The sequence below is a fragment of the Lupinus angustifolius genome, chromosome LG11, assembly GCF_001865875.1.
Source record: "Lupinus angustifolius cultivar Tanjil chromosome LG11, LupAngTanjil_v1.0, whole genome shotgun sequence".
Taxonomy (NCBI): Eukaryota; Viridiplantae; Streptophyta; class Magnoliopsida; order Fabales; family Fabaceae; genus Lupinus; species Lupinus angustifolius.
In genome coordinates, this window is record NC_032019.1 from 34,773,200 (window position 1) to 34,799,863 (window position 26,664).

The window sequence follows — 26,664 nt, forward strand, 5'->3', positions numbered from 1 at the left end:
TATATATATATATGGTTTTGCTAACTTAGGTAAATAGGTTTTTTTAGTTAGAGTAAGTTAGCATTATGTAACAACATTTTTAGACAAAATTAACCCTCTTATTTTAGTTAGGTAGGTTTAACAATAGGAGTATTTTCATAATTTACACTTTACAAAAACAAATTCATCCTTCATCCCCAACCTTCTTTCCATCTTAATAAACCTAATTCTCTAAAAAAACTCCTCTACCCCGAACAAGAAATTACCCTGCAATACAAAATGAAATCTCTCTATCTTCATAAACACTCAAAGTATAAATAATGAGATTGGCCTCCGTAAGCTTGAAAGTTATTTAGGGAAATTTTGTTTGTTCTAACAGCATGGAGAGAGATAGTGTTGATAGGTCTAACTTTGTGCAATGTTTTTTTTAAATGAATTAACTATTTAACTTGTCCAAATGAGTCAAGTTGACTTGAGTCGAACAGCTCAATTTTAACCGATCTGAAATCGAACTAAAAAATAACTCCATCAAACTCGAGTCGAGTTGTGAGCTAAGCCAATCCCTATTGAAATGAACTAAGCTGAACACTGATTTAACTCATTTTATTTTATTCACAGCCCTACTTTCACGTCATTGTTTCTATCAACAATAATCTTATAAACTAGTTTTTTTGTTGGATAATATAAGATTTTTCTAAGGCACCAACCCACCACACACCCGGATTGTCTCACTTTAGCCATTGGATCAATCCAACAGTTCAAATTGTAACACATGGCAGTTTTTTTTTTCATTTCAAATTAACAGCTACTTACATAATTAACTTTGAGAGGATCCACTTACTCTATAAATTAAGTTAAAAAAATCTATTACACATTTTAGCAATTTATTTTAGAAGAGTCTAATAGTTCAGTATCTACACACTAATTCAAATCACTTGATTTTCTTAGAATAAATGATTAAGATTGTGAAGTAGCTTTTTAAACTTAATCTTAGAGTAATTAATCATTACCCTAATTAATAACTAAAATACATAGGGCACATTCCCAATATTCATTTTGGTGAACATAAATCTTCTATACTTATCGACTTATATTGCTCACTTAGTCGAGAATAAAGTCGATAAAATTAAATACGACACATATCATAGATCGATCCATTGGGCTCAGATCCATGCATAGATAAGGGAGTTCTGAGGCTATAAATCAGAGAATCAGGATCCTATTTTATTGGCCACTATTTGTTTTCTTTTTTCATTAATTATTATTCAATTCCATCATTCTGAGCAATACCTCTTCACCATTTTCCCCTCTTCCTTATATTTCACTCCTGATTTGTGACTTCAACACTTTAGATTCATCTGGGTTCTTCTCAAAATCACATATTTTTCTTCAGATTTTTTTCTCTCTCTTGACCCCAATCTAGAATTGTTCTAAAGATTCATTTTTTAGCTACTGGGGAGGTTTTGTTTTCGTTTTTATTTCAATGGGTTGTTTTGATGATGGGAGTTTCAATGTTGAGGTTGAAAATGGAGTGATGGGTAGTATTAGTTGTGAGGAAGAGGGGAATAGAGCTTCCATTGAAGATGCTGTTAAGATCTTGTTGTTGGGTCTTGGAGAAGATATAAACAGAGAGGGTATTAGAAAAACACCATTTCGAGTTGCCAAAGCCCTTCGTGAAGGAACTAGAGGTAGTAATTAACTATTTCATTTTTTTCAATAATGGTTCTTCTTTTCAGACATTAATATCTTATGTTGTAACATGTTTTAACATTTCATTGTTTTAAGTGTTCTTAAAGACATAAATCTATTACTTTCAGACATGCTTTTTAACTGTCATTTATTTTGTCACAATATTTGGTTATGTGTGTTTGAAGGAAATATCTTGAAGTAGTTGAAATGTCAATAGATCTGATATCAAAATTTGGATCTAAGGTCAATTATCTTGGTTCCTTAGATAGGTGGAATTAATTAATCAATCTCTCAATATATTTTCCCTAGGCAAGGGATCAAATCTGATTTCCCACAAGTCACTCCATGTGCCGAAGTTTTGTCATCGGCCGATGCATAATAAATTTAATCGATAATTTAAAAAGTCGTTTCTTAACTTATTGTTTGGCACATGGGTGACACATGAAGTCGGATCTTGACCGGGAAAATGGATCCCATGTGCCAAACTTTTGTTATTGGCTAGTGCATGATAAATTTAATTGATAATTCAAAAAATAGTTTCTTACCTTAATTTTTGACACATGGAGTGACACTGACAACTGATTTTGTTCTGGAAAATGGAGGTAAGAGAATGCATTGGATGGTTATAGTTATGTCGGGGAAAAACTATTCGTACCGAAAATATTATTTCCCAACACCAAGTACTTATGTACTCTATACTGATTGTTTTTTTCTAAGTGACTTGGATTACTACCCTGAAGAGTGGGGCAAATAGAAGAGAATGACTTAAGTACTAATGTTACCAATTCTTCCTTGAATAAGGTCATGTCACTTTCCACCCTAGTACTTTATTGAGATAGAAAACCGTAGTGCAGTACGATTTCTTTCATGTTTTTTCTTCACTGGGTAGTTTTTGGGTTGGTTTATGACTACTTTTTCTGGAAAGCTTTGTAATAAATGATATATTTTGAAAATGCTTTTCTAATTCCGTCTGCTAAAATAAATTTGTATAGCATATTGGGACCTTCACTCGGTTGTGTATTAATGGAAGACGAGTTGCCTCACTTGTAACTTTTCTTGTGTAATACCGTACCATCATCCAACACAGCATTTTGTGAGGAATCATGAATAGTTTGTAAAGTCATTCTCAGTTTTGCAACATAGTATTTGACTTAATTGTTAATTATGAAGTTTTTTGATTACCTAGACTATCAACTACTTCTGTTATGTCAGTTACATTTCAGTTCAATTGAATATCTTTATTTATTTATGTCATTTTCCAAACTTTATGGCCACTATAATGTTTATCATCCATTATTATGCAAAGAACATCGTTTCATACTTCAAAGTAGATTCCATTTGGTTATTGTTCCTTTTTAAAAGTAGGAAAGCATATAGATAATCAGATATTTTGATTATGAAAGTTTCTAAATGCATTCTCTGTTTCTCTTTTGTTATGATTTTGCGTTCTTGTTTGTGCTCATAGGCTTTTAGTACTGGCTGACATTGTGCATGCAGCTGTCTTAATAGGCATCCATTCTAATGGAGAGAGGGAAGGTTTTGGCATGCAATTTCAATTTTTTTCTGTAATACGTAATCACCGAGATGCATCATATTCATTCCTTAACCGACTTTGAAGTTGCAATTTGCTGCATTTGCGTGAACGTCTGGGATTTTTAGTTAGGGTTAAGATCGGAATACACTTAGTTATGAATGGTTATTTTATTTATTTTGAGATCAATGCTTTGTAATGGAAATGATTTATGATAGAGCATTATGGTGTCGTTCGATCCATGTAGCCGATCTCACCTAGTGAGACTAAGACTTGGTTGTTGTTGTGTAGTTCACCATTACGCTCAGAAGTGTTTTTCTTCATTTTGGCTCTTTCTTTATTCGCATTTCCTTTCTCGTCCTTATATTTACTACATGATTATGTCTCGGCGACCTATGGCTTTGAATTAAATTAAAAAGGTAAATATATATTTTCTTGAATACTATTATTACTAATGATAAGGAGATTCATCTTACAGGTTACAGACAAAAGGTGAAGGATATTGTTCAAGGTGCGTTGTTCCCTGAAGCTGGTCTAGATGATAGAGTCGGTCATGCTGGGGGAGCAGGTGGACTTGTGATTGTTCGAGATCTCGATCTGTTTTCCTATTGCGAGTCCTGCATGCTTCCGTTCCAGGTCAAATGTCATGTGGGTTATGTTCCTTCTAGCCAACGAGTTCTTGGTTTAAGCAAGCTCTCTCGTGTTTCGGAAGTATTTGCAAAACGACTCCAGGAGCCTCAGCGTTTGGCTGACGAGGTATGTGCTGCTTTGCATCAAGGAATAAATCCCGCGGGTGTTGCTATCGTACTTCATTGTTCACACATTCACTTTCCAGACCTAGAATCAGTCTTTCTTGACTCAAACCACCAACGGTGGCTTAAGATACTTGTTTCTTCGGGTACAGGGGTTTTTGAAAACAAAAATGCAGATGAATGGGCTGATTTCTATAGTCTTCTTAAATTTAGAGGTATCAATATCGAAAAAGTTCATGTTAGAGGATCGTCTTACCAATCTTGGTGTACTCAATCTTCTCTTTCTGCCAAAGTTTCCTCCAAAATCGGACCAGTCAATCCGGTTATGGCCACTGCAGTAGCATCAATTATTAAATCGTTGGGTGAAGATCCATTAAGACAGGAGCTTGTAGGGACTCCAAGCCGATTTGTGAGATGGTTGATGAACTTCCAAACGAGTAACTTGGATATGAAGCTGAATGGTTTTCTTCATAGCGGGATAGATTCTTTGAAGACCAATGGGGATGTTAACTCTAGTGACAAAAAACTACACTCCGATCTGAACTTACCTTTTTGGTCACAATGTGAGCATCATTTACTTCCTTTTCACGGCGTTGTTCACATAGGATACCTCATCTCAGATGGATACATTCCTATTGGAAAATCCACCTTACAATCGATTGTACATTTTTACGGTTTCAAGCTCCAAGTTCAGGAAAGACTTACCAGGCAGATAGCGGAAACCATTTCCCCGCTGTTAGACGGAGATGTAATAGTAGTTGTAGAAGCAAGCCACACATGTATGATTTCTAGGGGGATTGAGAAGTTTGGAAGTAGCACAGCTACCATTGCCGTGTTAGGACGTTTCGCAACCGAACATGCTTTACGGGCTTCATTTTTGGAGAGTATTCCAAGTCCTACATCTTCCGAGGGACAATGATCCTTGCTTCACCTCACTTGAAATAAATTTTCAGTAGTTCCAATCTTTCTTAGCATTTCCAATTTTGAAAGTTTCATCACTATTAGCAATGCAGCATGGATCCTTTGGAAAGGTTTAAGTTGGTCAAGAAATTTCTGTCCAGGTTTATTTATTGGCAGAATCTGTTCCAAACATGCTATTGATATTTGTGTACTGTGAAAGTTTGTTGTCTTTTTTTTCTTATGTTCAAGTTGTGGAATGGTTCTTATAAATTTTGATGATTGTATGTTGTTGAACTTCTTGTTCTGCTTGCAAATTTATCAGTGTTACGTGTATTGTAGTCATAGTTATGCAAAGAATGAAGTTACACACATAATCTCATATATTAGGTCTATAGTGTAATTTTTATATAAGGTTGTTGCTTAGTGATCATAAGGTCACGAGTTTAAATTGTGATTTCTGAGATAGGACTGTAAATACTTACCTTCCTTATATCTTATTAAGTCAGAGTTTCGTCCACTGAAGTGTTTTTTCTTATAAGTTGTGGCAAAATCACGAATTACTTATCATGTGCGAAAAGTATTGTGGCATTCATGACTTTCACTATCAAATATTATATTTCTTTATAAAATCGTGTGTTAATCATGATTGATAATTTGATATTGATGAAATATTCTAATTTTATTATCGACAATGAAATTATGGTTTACCTACAGAATTAACCATCTCATATATTTTTCTTAAAAACAAGAGATGATGATAGATATGTTATTATATTTATGCAAAGTTGTAGCTCATTCAAGTATTTGGAATAAGCAGAAATTATAAAATTGGATTATGAGTGAAAACAAAAAGGCAATAAAAAATGGGAAAATAAAATGAAAGTCGTATGTGTGAATCGAACCCACATTTAATGATAACTAAATATGAATAATGAATGATGCAATAATAATATATAAAATTCTTATATATACATTTTTCTCTCTAATATAATATATTCAACTAAATTTTTGTGATTAGAACCGGATATAATCTATTAAGCTAAAACTGAACTGGAAGCTTATAATGACTTAAATTTATAATCTTATAATGAATAGTTGACATGATGATATTTAATTAATAAATTAAAAAATTGATGATACCCTTACACACAAAAAGTGATATCAAAACAATATAGGAAATTATAATGTGCAAGTCCTCCATTGGAGAGAAAAGCAACAAAGACATGAATATTGAATCATGATTACATAATTGTTAATTTTACGAGACATTTTTTATGATGAACTCGATATATGATACAATAAATCCAGAAAATGGAAAGTAAGATACATAGAGAATTATGTAAATATGTTTAGAAATATGAGAGAATGAGAGAGTAATAGAAAGAAAATACAAGAAAGGTTGATAACATAGGAGGTAAATTCCACGAACAACATCATTCAAATATTCTAATATATAAATAATGGACTTAATTCAAGTTAAATCTCGTAAACTGTTCAATAGTAAGAATGTATTATTAATAATTTAATATGTTATTTGTGATATAAAATATATTTTGTATATATGCAAAATTATTTAGGAACATTTTGTAGCAATCTTAGTATTTATCAGATGTTACCTATAAGATTAGGATTCTATATCATTACAATTAAGGCCTAATCTATCATATAAAAAAATCATTTTGTGATGAATTAAAGACATGTTTTATTCAGCCTATCTTCTCTTCTTAACTTCATGGATTGGAAATTGGTACCAAAAGTCACATATTTGAAGTACTAACAACATAAACTCGCACACACCAACAACAACACTCAAACCTTTATCTCGAGCCGACTACATGAATCGCAACAATCATACATATACAACGCACAATATCATTAATCCAATTTCGGCCCAATAGGAAACAAACTAATTTAGTTATAGTATAAGGCCCAATAAGGATTTTGTTAAAGTATTGGATGAACACCTCTTGTGCTCAGTTTAATACATTTTTTCTTATCGAAAAAATAAGGACTCAAGAAATGATATATGATTCATTTAATACAAATAAAGTTGCATGGTATGTGCATAGTTTAAGGAGAATTTTGAAGCAAATCTAGCTCTCAAAAATAATCTTCCCAGTTGCATGACCATCAATACTCTTAGCCCAACCATCTTGAGCATTACTCAGAGGATATTTGGAATCTATAACTGTTTTGAGTTTCCCTTCCTTCACCAAATCAACAAGAAACTGAAGATTCTTACCCTTTGGAATTAAAAGTAGAGGCACAAGTTGTTTTTTGGAGAAGGTAAGTTTGTTAAGAGCAAATGTCATTATGGCACTAGAGGAAGGAGTTATGTCTACAACCTTCCCTTTCGCGCTTAAGTTCGGATCGAAGGTAGACCAAGGAAAACCCTCTGCACAATGGATCACTGCATCATATTTCTTACCAGATGGACTTTTCAAAGCCGCGCCATCCGGAGTTTTATAGTCAAGTACCTCATCAGCTCCTAGACTTTTGACCAATTCGATGTTGCGAGCGCCGCAGGTTGCTGTGACATGAGTGTTTCCTAGCTTTGCAAGTTGAACTGCATAGTGACCTACACCTCCTGATGCAGCTGTGATCAAAATGTTCTTTCGATCACCGCTTCCGTCGAGTTTGATACCTATGGCTTGGGTGAGTGCTTGGAGAGCTGTGAGACCAGCAACAGGTAAGCCAGCACATTGAGATGCAGGGATTTCTGCTGGCCTTGAAGCCGTTTGACTCTCCTTAACAACCGCAAACTCGGCTAGTCCACCACCACTCTACCATAATCAAATGTCATTTATCATAGTAACTAGTAATATATATTCAAACTATGATAACTTTTATAAGAGATCATTTGTTCCATCTCAAATATGCTAGAGTTTAATTCATACATTATATGCTCATATATGATCTTTAACAAGGCAATGTTTTGAATATTTTGACACAAAAAGGAAGATCTAAAATTGCTGTTGAGTTCACTTTCTCAGTGTTTATAGAAAAGACTGCAGATTTCACTATCAAAACTGTTAATAGAACTGCACAAGTGACAAGTAAAATAAGACATTCAATTGCAGTTCATAAATAAATATATATGATCATATTACAAGGGAACTTCCAACAAAGTATTTTGGAGGAAGGTTTCGGGAGACACAAGGAAATGCTAACGATATGTGTGATAATATGGCGATAGGAATTAACTGAAAAGAGAATATTATAAAGCATGGTCCTTGTGTAATAATATTGAAGGTCGGAAAAATACTAGACAACTAAGATATGCGTCAATAGACTCGGTAGCAAGGGAGGAGAAATGAACATCTATAGGCTTATAAAGAGGAGAGAAAGAAATAAAGACAAGAGACTTGGGCCAAATGACATGCAATAAAGGTGAATATGAAAAAGTCTTGGTGAATGAGAAATAAATTAAGGAAACATAGAAGAACTATTTTCATAAGATTTTTGATGACGACTATGATTCTTAGCATTCTAATAAGCTAAACACTAAAGAGGGTGATCAAAATTATACCTTTTATTATAGAATTTGGGAGTTGGAGGTGAAAGGAGCTCTGAAAATGATGGAGAATGACAAAGCGTATGATAAGGTGTCTAGTGAGATATTGTGGAAAGCTCTAGAGAAAAAAGAAGTTCGAATTTCCTACATTTGAACAGTCAAGAATATGGACGATGGGGTCAAGACTAGTGTGAGAACACAATATGAGATCTTAGAAGATTACACTGTTGATAAAAGACTACATACACGAATGGTCAACATTGAGCCCTTACACATACTTACTGAGCATATCCAAAAACTGGTGCCACAACTCATGCTTTATGAAGATGATATTGTCTTACTTGGAGAATCGAGAGAGGAATTAAATGGAAAACCAAAAATTTGGAGACAAGCTTTAGCCATAGCTGAACAAACCTTACTCTAAAGGTAAAGATGAGATATCATACTATACCACAAGTCACTAGAGTTAAGTATGTTGGATTAATCATAGAACACAATGAAGAAATTGAGGAAGATGTAAACCATAAAGTTCAAGTGGGAAGGATGAAATGGAGGAGAGCATAAAGTGTATGTGATCGAATTGCGTGACTCAAGTTTATGAGGCAATTTTACTCTACAACGATAGACCCAAATGTTATGAGACTGAATGTTTGGTGATAAAATGTCAATAAAAGAATAAACTCAATGCAACAAAGATACGAATGTTGCATCGGATGAGTGTTAATAGAAAAGACTGCAAATACAATTCAAATGGACAGGAGCCAGAAATTATAATAATTTTGATGGCAACTTACAAAGGGGCTCACAAAACCAACAACTTTGTCTCCAGCTTTGAACTTTTTGACACCTACACCAACCTCAACCACTTCTCCGGCCACATCGGTGCCTATAACAGAATAAAAAATCTTCAAAGATTAGCAATACATAACATAAAGTATAATTGTAAGTGATTTGGTAAATTCAAGTGCTAAACTACATTGTGAATAAAACCAAGTTTCAACTATATGGAAGACATAAATATCAAGTTCAACTTGTACTTTTCATAATAATCTCAATATAAAAGAAGACCATGACAGAAAGAAACTGATATTGCACTAATGTGAAGAGTTTCATCACACATAATAATTACACAAATTTCATACATGTGAGAAGACAAGGATATTCATAGGTTCTTGTAAAAGAAAACTGCAAGGAAAAAGTACCAAGAGAGTAAAAGGAAACTACATGGTATGTGTGGGAACTTGCGAGGTAAAAGTGGCCACGCCAAGCGTTTCTGCACTTTCCAATCAAATGGATTTACACTGGCTGCTTCCAATTTGATCAAAACCTCATCCTTACTTGGACTCGGTATCGGAACTTCAACATGCTGCAATAACAACAACAACAACAATCAAGCCTTAGTCATACTAGGTGAGGTTGACTACATGGACCGAATTACGCCATTATGTTCTGCCAGGTCGGAAAATGTTACCAACTACATAGATGTGAATATAAATTTCTGCCAATTATCAAGAGTCACTTTACAGTGAAGTACACATTTCAATCATGAATGTTGTAAAGAACTACATAAGTTCAAATAAAATGCATTTTCTACATCAGATTCCTAGAAATTTCTGAGGTATACATGAAAAACACATAGAAAACAGGAATTTCAAATAAAATGCATTTTCTACATGAAATTCCTAGAAATTTCTCTGGTATACATGAAAGGTACATAGGCACAACATGATACTTTCATCAACTATGTAACTATTCACCGGTGATCCAAATTATGAACCGCATCACACTGTAATTATCGAATCACAATGATACGGCCACATCAAGTCGCATTGCAACCGCATTTGGACCCATCAAATTCAAAAATACATTTTTTATCACAAAATAATTCACACGACTGCAATAACTACAATCACACAATCATAATAATTAATGAATGCATGAGGGTTGAAGAACCAAAACAAAAATACCCAGATGCGTATAAATTGTTAGAGAACATGATAATTGTAGTGAAGTTGAAAAAACCTTTAACCCAGAAGATCCTCCACCATAGCCATTGTATTGAAGTGCATGCATGAGTTTATTAGCCATGATTGAGTAGAATTATTTGAGTGTTTGTAATAAGATTAAAGAATATGATAAATGTATGATGAAATAGTAAGAGTATAAAAATGTATTAAGATATAAGAGAATGAAGAAACATATAGTTAATGTGTTAGTTGAAGTGTGTGGATAGAAAAAAACCAAGTCAAAGGGCTTTGACCTTAACAATTTCTAATATTACTTTTAATTTCCAAATAATTCTTAATATACCACATAATATCAAGATATTTATTTAATGGGCATTTAATCATTTACCATACTACATATTATTTAAATAGTTATTAAATAATATAAAAAATTATTTCAATTTTATCAAAATATATTTATGGATGAAAATATGAGTAAACCATTTTTGCATCACAGGTCACCAATGACAAGGCCATAATAAATGCGAAATCTTATAATTCAATCTTCAATAAAATCCCTCTGAAATTTGAAATATTAATTAATATAATTGTCTCAAATATTATTGTTAAATTTTTATATCAATGTAAATTATACATTTCAAATCAAATAATATTTAACATACTCAATCGACTACATTCAACTTCAAATTGTCACAATTGAATAAATTCATTTTCATATTACAATATTTAACACAAACTGCTATATTTAATATTTATAATATGTAGATTACACATTATAAATAATAGGAAAGTTAAATAGGTTAACAAGCATGAGAGTGTTTATTAATATCTAGTACCATATAATATGAAAACAAATATTTAATGTTCATTTAATCACTTACCATACGACATATTATTTAAATAATATAAAATTTGATACAAGTTTATCAAAATAGTATAATTTATGGATGAAAATATGAGTAGTAAATAATGACATAGTTGTAAAGTAAAGTAAAGTAAAAATGTGTTCGGGATTATAAAGCATTAAAATATTTGGGATAACATTAAAAGGTTAAAACATTAAAAGATATAGAATGAAGAGAATAATTAACTTTTAAATGATTATCTTAATATATGTAAAAAATAGTTAAATTTATTTATAAAAAGATTAAAAAAAGAGTACAATAATATAACCAATTTAATATAATAAGGTATCACAATGATAAGATAAGAAGGAATAGTAAAACTCCATTGTCATTATATTGTTATTATTGTTATCATTATCATTAGATTTAATATACAATTATATATATTAATATATTATTTGAATTTGTGAGATGTTATTTGTATATAGGTTATTATGTATTATCTTTGTCATTATATATGTTTCTTTTCTTATATAATTCATATTAATCTCTTAAATTTATAAAATAGTAGAAATTATGTTTATCATTATATGATTGAGTAAGATTATTTGTAATGAGTTTAATGAAGCTTGTAAACATTGTTCTACCTTTTTAATATAGTGTTGTACAACTGTAAAAAACAATTTATTTTTTATATAATTTACTATGTATAACGATACTTTAGAATATTCTTATTTATTATTGAGGATATTTTTAAAATTTATATATTTTGGATAATTCTACAATGTATACCTTCTTAAGAAAATTAGATGTTACATTTTCCATAAATTCATTTGGGTTAACAAATGTGGAATCCTGAAGGGAAACATATATAAATAATTCCATAAGAAAATAAACCAAATTGACATGAACTTTTTAATATAGTTTAGTTAAATTTTATGTATTCCCCAATTTAATCTAAAATCACTTACATTAATAAGTTGGTAAGTTATGATAACAAGAAAAAATAAATACCAACATATATTTAAAAACAAAGCATTATGATATGAAAATTGAAACAAATCAAACCACAAAAGAGTTAACAACACAATTGTCTAAGCAATATTGTTGAAGATTAAAAGAGTTAACAAACAACATAGTGTTACTAGAAGGAGAAAAAAATGTATGTATCGATGGTGTATGAGTTTTATACATTATTACTGTATTTTTATCATTCATGTTTAATCATCATCGATTCTTCACAAAAAAAAGGTAATACAAATGAATGGTAGATAATGTATTGATTGTGATTTACGTAACAAGTGAAGTAATTTCATGTAACCAATTGGGTGAGCATAAGGGTCAAATATTGGTATGTGCAAGTAACATTATTTCTCTTTTGGAATATTTTTCTCTCAAAATACATCAAACCCATAAGAACATGCACAATATTCACATAAGAACCTAAGCATTAATAGATACATTATTTGGAGTCAATTTATACAATTAGCCCACACCCAAAAGCAAAGAAAAATCTCACTTATATATACAAAGAGAATTCTCAACACTAGTGTAGGGAACTTATTTAGCAACATTGTTCCTTTAAACTGCTTCATGAATCATGATCCTTAAGCTTATACACATTATCAATGTAATCTTCAGTATCCCAAAGGAAAGATCCAAAAGCAATAGCTTCTAATACAAGCCTCCTTAGAGTAGAAAATGAAGTCAAAATAACATCATTCTCAACTAAACCAAATTCCATGTTCCAGAAAAGTGCATCACTATAACTCTCTACCAAATGCATAGCCTCCTTAGATCTCAGTTTTGCACATCTTTGCAATGAGTCAAGGTGAAATCTCATTATATAACACTTCAAATCTTCAACTTCCTCCTCATGCCTAGTTATTATACCTTGCCATGCAGATTGCATGTCACACTTGTCACCAAAGATTGCATCTTTGGATCCATAAGGACACATATCATGAAATGAGAGTGGTGAAAGGGCAGTCCTATGACCGAGATTGCGATTTTGGGTACCTGAAAAGAGACTCTGTTCTAGGCGATATCTCAATGAAACTGACTTCAAAAAGTATCCATATAATATGGAGGCGACGTAAATTCGGGCAAGATAGGATTGTCGAATTTTAGTTGTTGCCCAACTCTCATTTACACTAAAATTTGCTCTCAAACCGATTAAAGTACTGATATGTTCCCTTATGATATCCAAAACTTCAACGTTGTGAATAGACTCTAACTCCCAATCCTTAGAAGGCAATATCTCTAGCCTTCCATTGTATAAACAACTAGAAAGCTTTGGAACTAAAGGGACCCTGATCTCAGAAAACTTGTGCAATATCAGACAATGCATGATATCTTCTATAGCAATTTGACATTCATTCTCTTTCACTTGTGCAATTCTCCTGACATTTATTAAGGTTTCAAGTCAATACATTATTCAATGAATATCTATAATATATAGCATTATACATTATTCAATACTTTGAAATATATATTTTTTGTATTACGAAGGGTATCCCTCAGTTTATAGGTAAGGAACTAATCCTTTTCGAGGTCTGTAGCTGCCCCTCCCAATAAATATCGACATAGTTATTCATAGAGATTGTAAATACTTGTTGAAATATCCACCACCCACTATTTTAAAATGCAGCTGAAGTTGCATTTAACATAATTGTGAAAATTTGTGAAAAGATGTGGTCACGATGTTGTTGTGAAGTATATAAAACACTATGATCATATTGCAGTTGTGTAGTGTAATTTAAAATACTATTAATACATATTTTTTGTACAACCAATTGCTGAGGCAATTCCACATATGACAATTAGGTAAAATAGTATTGCACCCTGAAATTGAAATTGCATGTAACTATGGGAGGTTCCATCCCAAATTTAATTACTTACAGAATTTACTCTTGAATCTAGGGGTGAGTATGGGTCGGATTGGGTTGGGTAAGGTTTGTTTCTTACTCGGACCTCAATGTTGATTGAGTCATTTTTTTGAATATGGACCTGAGCAAACTCGTCCCAAAATATTAATCGGATCAGCCTTTAAACCCATACCCGACATTGGATAGAGACACATATAAATATGATGAGTGGCTCACCATGAGACGGGTCATGTTTGTCTCTCTAGCCAACCCTAAACATCGATTGAGTCTAATTTTTTAACCCAAACTCAGTCATAAACTCGATCATGTTTAGGTCCATCAAGATTGGACCAAACCGAGTAAGCGGGTATGGTCGGATTCCACTCACCCCTATTTGAAGCCATATATTTATATATAAAAAAATGTAACTTAATAACAAGTAAATACATATATTCACTGTACTTTGATTAACATAAAGTTTCAAACTTCACCCTTCACAAATAAACACACAACAATTATGTGACATACCTATGAAGCATGTCTTCATCTGAGCCTTGATTAACCAACATGCGAGCAAAAGCAGCATCTCTATCATCATTCAAGAGCTTCAATTCTTCCTTAACAACAACATGAAACAATTGTGGATGGTTTATCATCACACCACTGAGAAACTTACCCACTAGGGACCTTGGTGCAAGTGGAGAGTTGAGGCTGCTAAACTCACAGTGGCTTGGTTCTGCACTGGCTTTGATATTTAAGGGTCTATTGGGTATGTTCCTAAGGCTAAAACAAAAGGCAGTAACAGGTTTTTTAAGGAAAGTGGGTGAAAATCTCAAGTGGGGTTTGGGTAAAGATGAAAGTATGAATGATGATTGTGATGATGATGATGATGAGGGGAAAGTGGTGAAGTTACTGACACAGTTTTCCATTCAATAAGGTTGTTATTGTTACAATGTTTTGTTGTTGTTGGTTATTCTGGTGTTGTGTGAAAGGATGATGATGTGTTGTGTTGAGTTTGGTTTTCTGTTAAGCAGATAAATAAGAATCATATATCTTCATATATCTCGTCAATTAATTTTTATCAAATAATATAAAAATGTTATTTTTTTGTTTTTAAAACTTTTATTTTTAATTAAATAATAATTTTTTATTAGATGGAGATTGAAAATTGAAACATGAATAAGAATAAGTGATTTTTAAGATATAATAAAAGAAAGATAAACATTGGTTTGGTAAAAAGGATAGGGTTGGAGGCTTTTGAGGAAAGGAAGGGTCAGAGTTTTTGATGTGGATAAGGAAAGGTGATGAGTGATGATTGATGCTCTATTTATATATGATATAATAAGATGATAATTAATAATTTGATATTCAGAGAAGTCTTAGATAGGTAAAAATAGTAAATCTTTAAAACATAAAAATTTGGAATAATATAAAATAAGTTAAAACAGAAGCAAAGAATAATTTATTTGTCCACTGAAAAGAACAGCACATGATAACTATTGGTGGATATTTTATATACTTTTTTAATTAACTTTTAATGTAGGGTGGTGGAGATCATTTGCTCTTATTCCAGTTTATGTTTACGACATTCGTCTAATTAAAAAATATCACTTAATTAAAAAGATATAAAAATATAAACTAATGTTTTATATTATTTAATGAAATTTGATTGATTAGAGATATATATACAAGATTTTTTGGAACAGAGGATATTTTTCACTATTGATATGTCCACTCAAGAGAAAATGACCTATTAGAATTTTCTTTCTCTGGAAATATCAAGCATTTTGAGTTAAAGCATTCCTAAGCAATGCTATGGATGAACCTTTCTTTGTTTTACTATATTTTATTAGATATTGAATTCTAACAAACTGAAGGAACCATATAATCTAATGCTTTCAACAACTCTCTTGCAAATGGTGATGAAACTTTTCCTGGGATTAAATACACAAAGTGGTTATGCTAGTGGACTATTATTCTAATGATTAGGTTGAAATGATACTACCACAAGTTTTTTTTGGATTAATGGTATGAACCCAAGCTTGTATGTGTAAAATAAATCACTTTCTTACATGCCACTCTTGAAGTAAAAAATGAAATCCATGTCCTCATTAGCATAAAAGGGTCAAGTTCAAGAAACCACTATTTCAAATTATAATATGTTGTATGACTTTATTGGAGGGTAGCTATAGTATTATAATGCTAGTACCTTATAGATAATTCATATTAATGGAAAGTTAGCTTCACAATTATTTTAGCCAGAAGGTGTGTTTTTTTTGGAGCCAACCCAAAATTTGTACAACTCCATATATCACTTGTTTCTCATTAGTCACAAAAATAAAACAATAATTACATATATATTAACCTTATATATTTTGACCAATAAGAATGAAATGATACATGTAGTGAAACATATTTTGAGACTTTCCTTGCTAACATAAAACAGACAAACAAATAAGAAGAAAGCTAAAATGATATTAAACAGCAACATAATCACATAAGTAACAACAAATTAACAATAAGAATCGAGTCATGCAGATAAGTATTTTGACTAGAACCAATGAGACTTGCATGCTAACTACAAACAATATCATTCTATGCCTTTAATTTATGAAGATGAACTGGTTTAATTTAGGTAAACAAAAAACCTATATTGTAAGCAACACATCATGAGGCATGACACAAAAATATAAAATCAGCATAACATAAGTAAAACCATGGTAGCCACAAAATCAACCTGCCAATTGATCAAAGTGAGCCAATATGAACTCTGCAGCCTTCAACTCTTATCAATACTCTCATAAGCTTTCCTAATAGAAAGACATTCATGGGTAAAGTACGTCATCGTCGTTAAGACGAGAATGCAATTTGCTATTTCAGAATTTGATTTAGCGGAAGGCATTCAATTCTTATGGTAATCAATCCTTGTTTGTACTTAAAAAAAAGATGGCATGCTATAGCAGTATCGAATTGCTGTGATACACATGTTGGATACCCATGAATGTCCTATATAATTTAAAAAAGGTAAACAGAATGAAGCAAGACTAGTAACTTCCACAAGGTTGCTAAGGGTCAGTCAGTAGAATAGAATAGGTGAAGAGTTTGTTTGCGCCACAAGCCTGATCGCGAAACCGGCGGGGTTGGATGATACGATATACAAGTCAAGCACAACTACCTAGTATTAAGCAACACATATACAGTAATGTTGGCATGGTTTTCATGTTATTGACAGCAATATTTTATACTCATTAAAACTGATGTGCAAGCAATATCTAGTGTGGAGCTTTTGCAGGATTCCACAGCTCCAATAGTCCAGTAAAACAACATAACTTTTTTTGTGTGCCTAAGATCAGACATCGTGCAACAGTAGAATAGAATTTGAGCCATAAAACAGAAGTAACTGAGACGCAGAATAATATTGTCGCATTCTCAATTGAATGCCTTAGGCAGAATGTATTACCCTGCAAGTCTGTAAGTATGACAAATTCGACAGTAATATGAAGACACACTAAATCCTGACAATTATCACAGCATCGCACAAAATTATTCCACAAGTTGAATTCTGTTCTAATGGGAAGGCCAACGAAAATAGGAATTTAACTAATATCTGCACGGTCAAGCATATCCACTAAAGTCATCTTCCTTGGAAACCTTGGTGGTAGCCTCAAGATCATGGGGTCTTCCATCTTGATGGGCAAATGAGTTGCCACGATCACAATCCCTCCTTGTTTCCTATGTTCTGCAATAATATACTCAAGTAACTTAACACCTTCATCATCTAATGCAACTGAAGGCTCATCTAGCAACCATATAGGGCGATCCATTGCCAGCAATCTTGCAAGTTGCACTCTTTTCCGTTGGCCCATTGACAACATCCTTGGCTTTTCGTTGGCCAATCTTCCTAGTCCCATCAACTGAAGTGCAGGCAGAGCCCTCCCTTTCTTGCCTTCAAGATATTCAAACGAGTTAACGTTCCAGAAAACTGTCTTCTTTTCATGAATGGCATGTTGAAGAGAGAGCCAGTTAAGCTGAACTTTATACTGCTGAAAAATTCCAGATTCTTGAATATTATGGCCATTCCAAAGGATTTCACCAGCAGAAGGACGAGAAAATCCAGCTAGCATGCGCAGGAAAGTTGTCTTTCCCGACCCATTTGCACCTGTCAGCACAAGCGCCCCTCCATCATGAAGAGAGACATTCACATTACGCAGAATTTGCTGGGCATTTCTCATGCAAGAGACATTGTTAAGGAGGAGACGAGGCAACGGGGGTTTTCTAATAGACATTGAGTTTAACAATTGAAAAAAATATGAAAACTACAGCTCATACAAACAGATTTAGATGAATGCTTTGTGATCCTTTGACTATGCTATTTCTGTATGCCCAATAAGCATCATAAGCACAAGTTCACTACAAAATACAAAAATATAGTGTAAATGTTACAGAATTATTTTTTCTGGTTCTGATGAATGAGTCCAAGTTTAAATACACAAGACATATTATCATGAGTTCATGACTTAGATGCACCATATAAAAAGCAAAAATATTTGAATTTCATATGATGTTCAAACCTGAAAGCATTTTAATATAAGTTGAGTCCTAAATCAAGGTAAGTTGGGGTTGGAGTAGCAATATGTGAAAAATGTGTCGGGAGTCATAAGGTGGTCTAATGGTTAAAGTGGAGGGGTTTACGGAATGGAGTGAAGGAGATCGAGGGTTCGAGTCTCGCCTACAACAAATACTAACATCCTAACGTTCACAGATAAAAAAAATGTGAAAACTGTTTCACTAAACCAAAAAAAAGAACATTGGAGAATCTCTAGGAATTCGGTTAATTGAATTTCCATTCATAAGATATAAAACGAAAGCACATGGGAAGAAGAAGTAACGAACCCAGAGATTGCATAGCTGCTCAATTCTGCATAACAAACAAGAAAGGTAGACACAATTTTTCACTCCTCCTATAATTAGGGTTTTATTAGACAACACCACCTCGACCTCATTTGGATCACGATTTCGAAACTCCCGTTATAATTTTTTTACTTCAAAACAATCTTCATACGAGGGTCAGGTGGATGCCTCTCAGGAATCGAATCTTTGACCTTTTGGTCTTTATGAGAATCTAGCGAGACCTTATACCAGTAGACCAACAACTTGTTGGTTGTCATGGATAATTTAACTATCATTTAGGTTATTGAGGACAAAGTTGGATTTTTCATTATTTTCCATATTTCAAATACTAAATTGAGGAAAATACTATTACTGATTATTCACCATTTTCTCTAATTTTATTTGATAAAGAAGGGCAGTGATTTATTTTTTAAGCCACGACAATATAATTCATCATTGGTTTCAATCTTTCAGATAATGTAAATATGCAAATACATTAGTTGATTACAGTAACTCCTAACAATAGAGTATATGAATAATTTGACAGAGAATTAAAAAGGATCATAAGAGAGGGGAAATTGCAAAGAATCAATATTTTCATGAAATCACAATAAACAACTGAATCATAACACTTTCAGAATCAGAACTATACACATAGAAGAGAAGGAGAAAAGTTTCTTACGGTCAGTGACGGTGATTGTGGTGACGGCGGCGGCGGCGGCGGCGGCTGCAACGACGCGGTGTTTGGTAGGGTTTAGTAAGCCAGAGAGAAAGTGTTTTGATGGTGAGATTTGTTTACATTGAAAATTTAAATAATAACAATAAGAATTCATTTTTTTATTTTTGTATATATTTTCAAAACTTTGCAAAAAATGTGTAAAATTAATTTGGGGAAAAAATCCAGTGTTGAACGATTTTCTTTGGAGAAAAATTAAATTGGAATATTGTTGATGAATAGTTAAGCTTTGTGGAATAAATATTTTTTTTAAATAAATATATGATTGTGATAAAATATTTTAATCTATTTTTTTATAAAAAAAGCTAAATATTTTAATTAATATTCATGTATATATAAGTCAACTAGTATAAGATTTGACTAAATCTCAAATAGACCAAATGTACGTTACAACGAACGAATGCATCATTCACTACTCATTTGTATTACTTTTTGAATAGTCAATAATGGTCAGATATAAGAGTAAATACCAATTTCAGTGTCTCACGTTTTTTCGATCTTATAAGTTTGGTCTCTCAAATTTTGAAAACAGTTCTCAAAAATTTCAAATGTTAGTCAAATTATACATTTTTATTATGTTTTATAACACCAATGTAGAGTAATTTGACTCTAGAATGGACTACTATGACTCCATTTAAAAAAAATTGGATCATTTTGAGAAGTCAAACCAATAAAATAAAAAAAGATGAGAAACCGAAATGTATATTTTCTCTCATAAGTAATCCAATCACCATATATAAAACTTTTACATCTTCCACACATATCACTTCGAATGAAACATATATGTTGTCCCACTTTTTGTACAATTCCATGCATCATCACTTCTAATTGGTTGAAAAAAATTATTTAAGTTAAAATTACAATTATTAAATATTTTTATGCCCAATCATATCTTATGTATATGAAGTAACACAAAGAAGTGGAACAACAAATGTATATCGTATTTCGAAATAATGACTAAGCATGACATAATTTTATTTATTTCCTATCATTTTCAATTGTCTCACATTTAGTGTTACTTCATGTGTCATAATTTTGTGATTGATTGAAAAATATATATTTAACTTAAAAATTAATTTTTAAATAATTTTTTGACCAATTACAAGATCATAACATTAAAATGACAACAAGTGTGAGACAACATTATTAATTATTACCCCCTTCCGTCCACTTCTCTTCATACAATACCACCTTATTAATTTTTTGACTCTCCTTTCATCCACTTCAATTTGTTAAACATTTTTTCACTCTCCTTACTATGATTATTATTTTCAAAGATTATAAAATCGAAAGTTGAATATTTTTAAGAATATAAGTACATCGTACGAATACATGGGTATCTTATTAGTTAAATTCTAAAATCTATACACCACACATCATCCACATACTCATTACTTGATTTTTATAGACAAATATTAGGTGTTAGTATTAAGTGAGTCTAGAACATTAACCTCGATATTACAATCCTTAAACCATGAATCATAGTTATCTCACCCCTTACGATTCTCACATGCTCATTATAAAAATATAACAATCAGTAAATTATATATCATTCATATGTATTACATATTTAAATTTATAAGGTAAATGTCTAAATAATAGATAAATAGTAACAATACATGATACAACTATTATTTTGTCTTGTTAACTATTATTTTGTCTTGTTTAACATAAAGCAAGGAAATTTTTTTCTAGAATCATCTTAACCATCGATCCTCAAAACTCTCATTTCCTACTAATAAAGTGTTTGATCTAGTAGTAATAGACACGGTTAGATTTAGAAATACTAAAAAAAGATTCAATTCGATTTAATTCTTAATAACAATACTGATTGAAAGAGATATTCACGTCATAGAAGTATTAGTTCCTTGCAAGAAGTACCCAAAAAAAACTCTCATTTCCCTTTAGAACTCTCTAGAACCTCCACACTCCCCATTTTAAAACCCTATTTCCTCACCTCACTTTCTCCAAAAAAAAATCCTCTTACATTTTTCATTCTGTCTCCATTTCGTTTCAACCATGGCTGAAGATTTTGCTATTCCACCAATTGGTGACATCAACGACGATTTCGGTCTCCCCGATGATAACATTCTCAAAGTCGGTGAGGAAAAGGAGATCGGAACACTTGGTCTTAAGAAGAAGCTTCTTAAGGAAGGTCAAGGATGGGATAATCCTGAAGTTGGTGATGAAGTAGAAGGTTCTAGAATGTTCTATAATCATCTTTTTATTTTCTTATTTCATTGCGTCTCTGCAGATCCTACTAGGTGGAGCTTCGTGCATTGGGTCGTGTTTTTATTTATTTTAAAGAATGATAAACTAATTTAACTAATTTCAGTTTTGATTTAGTAAAACGTATAAAAATAATTACAATTATTAGTTAGTGTGCTTTAGATGAGAAATTGTTTCAATCAGAAGCTATTTGAAATATGTAAATGTTATTTATATTGTAGCTAAATTGAGGAATGAAAAAATGTCTAAATTGGAGTGATGAGAAATTATTTTACTGTTGCTTCTAATTTTTTGCATTTTGTTGTTGTTAATTTTGATTTTGATTTATTTATGAATAGTTCACTATACGGGGACGCTGCTTGATGGGACTAAGTTTGATTCGAGCCGCGACAGGAATAGCCCTTTTAAGTTCACTCTTGGGCAAGGTGAGTTGTGTTATTGTTCTTTTGATTTGATTGAATGAGTTAATTTGGTTTTGTTAGTTTGAAAATTGCTATTTTCACTCCTTTATATGTTTCATTTGTACTGGATTGTCATGAAATGTTTTTCGGGTACTTGGGGTAGTGTACTGTTTATTTGTTTAGTGAAACTTTGAGGAAGAGAGTTGACTATGTGATTTCTGAAACTGATAGGGGAATTATGTGTACTTTCAATTTCATCAAACACGTCGAGGTCAACATTATGTATCCACAATGCATTTGTGAAATTAAATGAAACATGTAGTTTGCTCAGTTGTGTAAGGCCCTAATTTATCCCCATATATCTTATAAGTCCAGAGGCCAAGGTTCGATGACACTGCTGGGAGAAGCCCCTATGTCCTCAAAAGGGATTAGTTCTTGACCCATAGGGTGAGAGGATACCTTGGTTAACACAAAAAAAGAGAAATTAGCGCCCATTGGTAAACCATTATGTACGCATGTTTTGTGCTCAATACTTTCTCTTCTTTTTGTATGGATAGTTGTGCATCCAGTGTATAAGTAATGCTGTAATGGGAAGCATTTCAGTGAAATTTATCAAATGGGTGCGCACATATGGTTAGCATTTTTTTGTCTTCTATAAACTATAAAGTAATAAGCTTGACTTCTTGAGGGAAGCAAATCTATTGTGTTGGACTAGTTTATACTCACTGTATTAGATTGATTCCTTTAACTGAAGTTGTGGTGTTTGATATTCATGTAAATGATAAGAAAAATTGTATGCTTGACTTGTTGAAGCAAAACAGGGTGTCAGTGACCCTCTCTGATCATCTTTTGAATAGATTTCTAAGTTGCATATTGGATTTACAGGGCAAGTAATTAAAGGATGGGATGAAGGTATTAAAACCATGAAGAAAGGTGAAAACGCTATCTTCACAATCCCGCCTGAGCTAGCCTATGGTGAATCTGGTTCCCCTCCAACGATTCCTCCAAATGCGACACTTCAATTTGATGTTGAGCTGCTGTCATGGACTAGTGTCAAGGACATATGTAAGGATGGTGGTATCTTTAAGAAGGTACTTACCGAGGGGGAGAAATGGGAGAATCCCAAGGATCCTGATGAAGTACTAGGTATATATTGTTTTTTTTCAAAATTATATACTCATTGAATTCAGGTTGTTTAATGCCTGCATCAATAAGCTTACTCTAACTATATATGTACTTGTTGGTAATGCAGTAAAGTATGAAGCTCATCTGGAAGATGGAAAGCTTGTAGCAAAGTCTGATGGGGTGGAGTTCACTATTGGAGAGGGTCGGTCCGCATAAACTGTTAGTAGAAATTATATTTTTATTTTGCTTGGTATCTGACATACTATTTTATCTCCGATAGGTCATTATTGTCCTGCATTGTCAAAGGCTGTTAAAACCATGAAGAGGGGGGAGAAAGTGATCTTGACAGTGAAACCCCAATGTAAGTTGTCTACACAAAGCTTTGGTGGGGTGTTTTTTTTTCATGAAAAGAATATGATATTTGTGCTTTCGATTATTTTATATTTTTAACACAAAGTTTATCCTTTGCTTTATGTTGGGTTATAGATGGATTTGGTGAGAAGGGGAAGCCAGCGCAGGGTGATGAAGGTGCAGTTCCACCGAATGCAACATTGGAGATTACTCTTGAGTTAGTTTCTTGGAAGACGGTGTCAGAAGTGACTGATGACAAAAAGGTCCTGAAGAAGATCCTCAAGGAAGGGGAAGGATATGAGCGTCCTAATGAGGGTGCCATTGTGAAATGTAAGTACTAGTTCTTTTGAATTACCAATTCTTGTCAATGATGATTAGTGCTTTATTTATGCATCTAGTATATTGTTTCTGATAATTTTTTCTCCATTTTGCTTCATTGCAGTGAAATTGACTGGTAAGCTGCAAGATGGCACTGTCTTTTTGAGAAAGGGCCATGATGATGAAGAAAATCTGTTTGAATTCAAGACCGATGAGGGTAACTTGAAATCTGTTAATTTTTTTTACCTCATTCCTCTGAATCCTCTATATCATTTTTTTGGTTAACTAAACTAAATATTTGATGTATTGTATCACAGAGCAAGTTATCGACGGGCTTGATAGAGCTGTAGTGACCATGAAAAAGGGTGAGGTTGCATTATTAACTATTGCGCCCGAGTATGCCTTTGGTTTGTCAGAGTCACAGCAGGAGTTAGCTGTGGTTCCTCCTAACTCAACTGTGTATTATGAGGTTGAGGTGGTCTCCTTTGAGAAGGTAAGTTTGTAACAGAGTGATAACTGATAAGTCGAAGATGTGTAATGATATTATTTATTTTAAAACTTCGGTAAAAAGAAATCCTGAATGTTATTAAATGCAACAGCCTTGCATCCTTAAGTAGTTAAGTATACTGCAATACCAAGGGAAGGACCTAGAATGGATAGAAAGTAATCTTAAATATTTTTTCTCTTTCAGGAGAAGGAATCTTGGGATATGAACACTGAAGAGAAAATTGAAGCTGCTGGTAAGAAGAAAGAAGAAGGGAATGCGTTATTCAAAGCTGGAAAATATGCAAGAGCTTCCAAAAGATATGATAAGGTAAATAAGGTTTAACTATCAGTTTATTCAGTCGCTCACATGTCGATGCATTTTCTGATACATTTTCTCGCTGAAATTGGTGCAGGCTGTAAAGTTCATCGACTATGATTCTTCCTTCAGCGAGGAGGAGAAAAAGCAGTCCAAGGCTTTGAAGGTTGCCTCCAATCTGAATAATGCTGCTAGCAAATTGAAGCTAAAAGAGTACAAAGAGGCGGAGAAATTGTGTACCAAGGTATTGTATTGTTTCCCATCTCTTAAGAATCACTAATCTTTTCCTCAAACATGTATAAATAAAAAATAAAGTATCACTAATCTATATGACATAAAAAGTAATGATTTTTTTATGAATTGATGGTAGGTGTTGGACCTTGAGAGTACAAATGTGAAAGCCCTCTATAGAAGGGCCCAAGCATATATGCATTTGGCTGACTTGGATTTGGCTGAATTTGACATTAAGAAAGCTCTTGAGATTGATCCTAACAACAGGTACATACTCCTAACAAAGTACTCTTTTTACCTTCATTTGTTTTTTGGGGTGGGGTTATTTGAGTATGGTTCAAATATTTTATCAGTTACTCTGGCTTTGGGCAATTTACTTTCTATTCTGCTCTTTGCTACATGATTCTTGTGTAAACTGGAATGAACTTTTGTGAGCATTGATTAACCAGGGATGTGAAAGTGGAGTATAAGACTTTGAAGGAAAAGCAAAAGGAGTACAATAAAAAGGAGGCAAAGTTTTATGGAAATATGTTCAACAAACTGACAAAAGCTTAGTTCTTGATAGCAATGTGAGTACTCCATGTGCCAATGGCAATGAACCTGGGCTTTGATCCAATCTTAATTTGTAACGATTAGGATTTGAGTCTCAGTTACTTGTGGGGTTTGAACTTTGTTGTGTTTATTTGATCAAGGAGACATTTCATTTCATATTTGATATTATGATCATGGAGACAATCAATTTGGTATTTGGTATTTGATATATGGTTGAATGTTAGCACAATTGAGTTGTGATTAAATGGAGAGGGTATGTTGATGAAAAATGGTCTATAGTTAGTGATAAATTATGATGCTTGTTGATTGAAATATGCATGGGACAATCACATTCATATTGTTAGTGGCCAGTGCCTTTTAATGGGTATATACATGCCAAAAAAAAACACTGAAAGATGAATAGATAGCCCTAAACATACATGTGAAAGGGCCAAGAATATAATAATTGGGACATATTGAATGTGATTGGGAGGACATTTTGATAAGTGAGAAATAAAATTGTGATAAAATATAAATAAAAAGTTACCTTCAGAAGCAGATCTTTGAAGATCACCTATGTTATCCAAGTAACAACACCAACACCGTTCATTTTGAAATAACATTCCCATCTTTTCTTTACTCACATAATATAAATAGTACAAGAATCAAGAGAAAAAATATTTATTAAATAAATTATATCTTCTATCTATTAAAATTATGACATATATTCTGTTGTATTTAGTTTTTTAAAATATTTTTTTGTGTGTAGAAATTAGTTAAATATAACATATGTTAAGAGGGATGAGATATTTTACTCTCATGAGGCAATGTATCTTCATTATTTAATTAAAAAATATATCAATAATTTGAAATAGATATTGTTTAGATCACTCATATTTTTTTTTGTAATGAACCAAAATAATAAAATATAATTCAATTTTATATTATTTGGACTTGTTTCTATAATATATCTTATTTTGTTTAACTTAATTATAATTATCATTGA

The 26,664-nt window shown here is 32.4% G+C and overlaps 5 protein-coding genes across 7 annotated transcripts; 2 read left to right on the forward strand and 3 right to left on the reverse strand.

The window, feature by feature from the left end:
- LOC109360660 (putative quinone-oxidoreductase homolog, chloroplastic) lies at positions 1,228-10,504 on the reverse strand. Of its 2 annotated transcripts, XM_019605700.1 has the most exons (5): positions 10,388-10,504; positions 9,590-9,731; positions 9,160-9,251; positions 7,119-7,634; positions 1,228-1,398 (listed from the first exon to the last, which is right to left on the reverse strand). In XM_019605700.1, the coding sequence occupies exons 1-5, from the start codon at positions 10,451-10,453 to the stop codon at positions 1,369-1,371; spliced, it is 846 nt and encodes a 281-aa protein (XP_019461245.1). In that variant the 5' UTR covers positions 10,454-10,504; the 3' UTR covers positions 1,228-1,368. The 2 variants fall into 2 exon arrangements, with proteins under 2 accessions (XP_019461245.1, XP_019461244.1); XM_019605699.1 differs by lacking the exon at positions 1,228-1,398 and having other exon boundaries at positions 6,862-7,634.
- On the forward strand, positions 1,299-5,083 carry LOC109360658 (GTP cyclohydrolase 1-like). The gene is made up of 2 exons (XM_019605697.1): positions 1,299-1,667; positions 3,678-5,083. The coding sequence occupies exons 1-2, from the start codon at positions 1,463-1,465 to the stop codon at positions 4,868-4,870; spliced, it is 1,398 nt and encodes a 465-aa protein (XP_019461242.1). The 5' UTR covers positions 1,299-1,462; the 3' UTR covers positions 4,871-5,083.
- On the reverse strand, positions 12,604-15,073 carry LOC109360659 (UV-B-induced protein At3g17800, chloroplastic-like). Its single transcript, XM_019605698.1, has 2 exons — positions 14,573-15,073; positions 12,604-13,579 (listed from the first exon to the last, which is right to left on the reverse strand). Exons 1-2 carry the CDS (start codon positions 14,971-14,973, stop codon positions 12,769-12,771), a joined length of 1,212 nt encoding a protein of 403 aa, XP_019461243.1. The 5' UTR covers positions 14,974-15,073; the 3' UTR covers positions 12,604-12,768.
- LOC109359080 (ABC transporter I family member 1) lies at positions 17,293-19,747 on the reverse strand. 2 transcript variants are annotated; one of them, XM_019603598.1, is made up of 2 exons: positions 19,617-19,747; positions 17,293-18,454 (listed from the first exon to the last, which is right to left on the reverse strand). In XM_019603598.1, exon 2 carries the CDS (start codon positions 18,328-18,330, stop codon positions 17,641-17,643), a length of 690 nt encoding a protein of 229 aa, XP_019459143.1. In that variant the 5' UTR covers positions 18,331-18,454; positions 19,617-19,747; the 3' UTR covers positions 17,293-17,640. The 2 variants fall into 2 exon arrangements, with proteins under 2 accessions (XP_019459143.1, XP_019459144.1); XM_019603599.1 differs by having other exon boundaries at positions 19,627-19,702.
- LOC109360874 (peptidyl-prolyl cis-trans isomerase FKBP62-like) lies at positions 21,654-25,942 on the forward strand. The gene is made up of 12 exons (XM_019606059.1): positions 21,654-21,867; positions 22,238-22,324; positions 23,186-23,446; positions 23,553-23,627; positions 23,706-23,786; positions 23,912-24,106; positions 24,219-24,311; positions 24,412-24,587; positions 24,786-24,908; positions 24,994-25,140; positions 25,267-25,394; positions 25,577-25,942. Exons 1-12 carry the CDS (start codon positions 21,690-21,692, stop codon positions 25,680-25,682), a joined length of 1,650 nt encoding a protein of 549 aa, XP_019461604.1. The 5' UTR covers positions 21,654-21,689; the 3' UTR covers positions 25,683-25,942.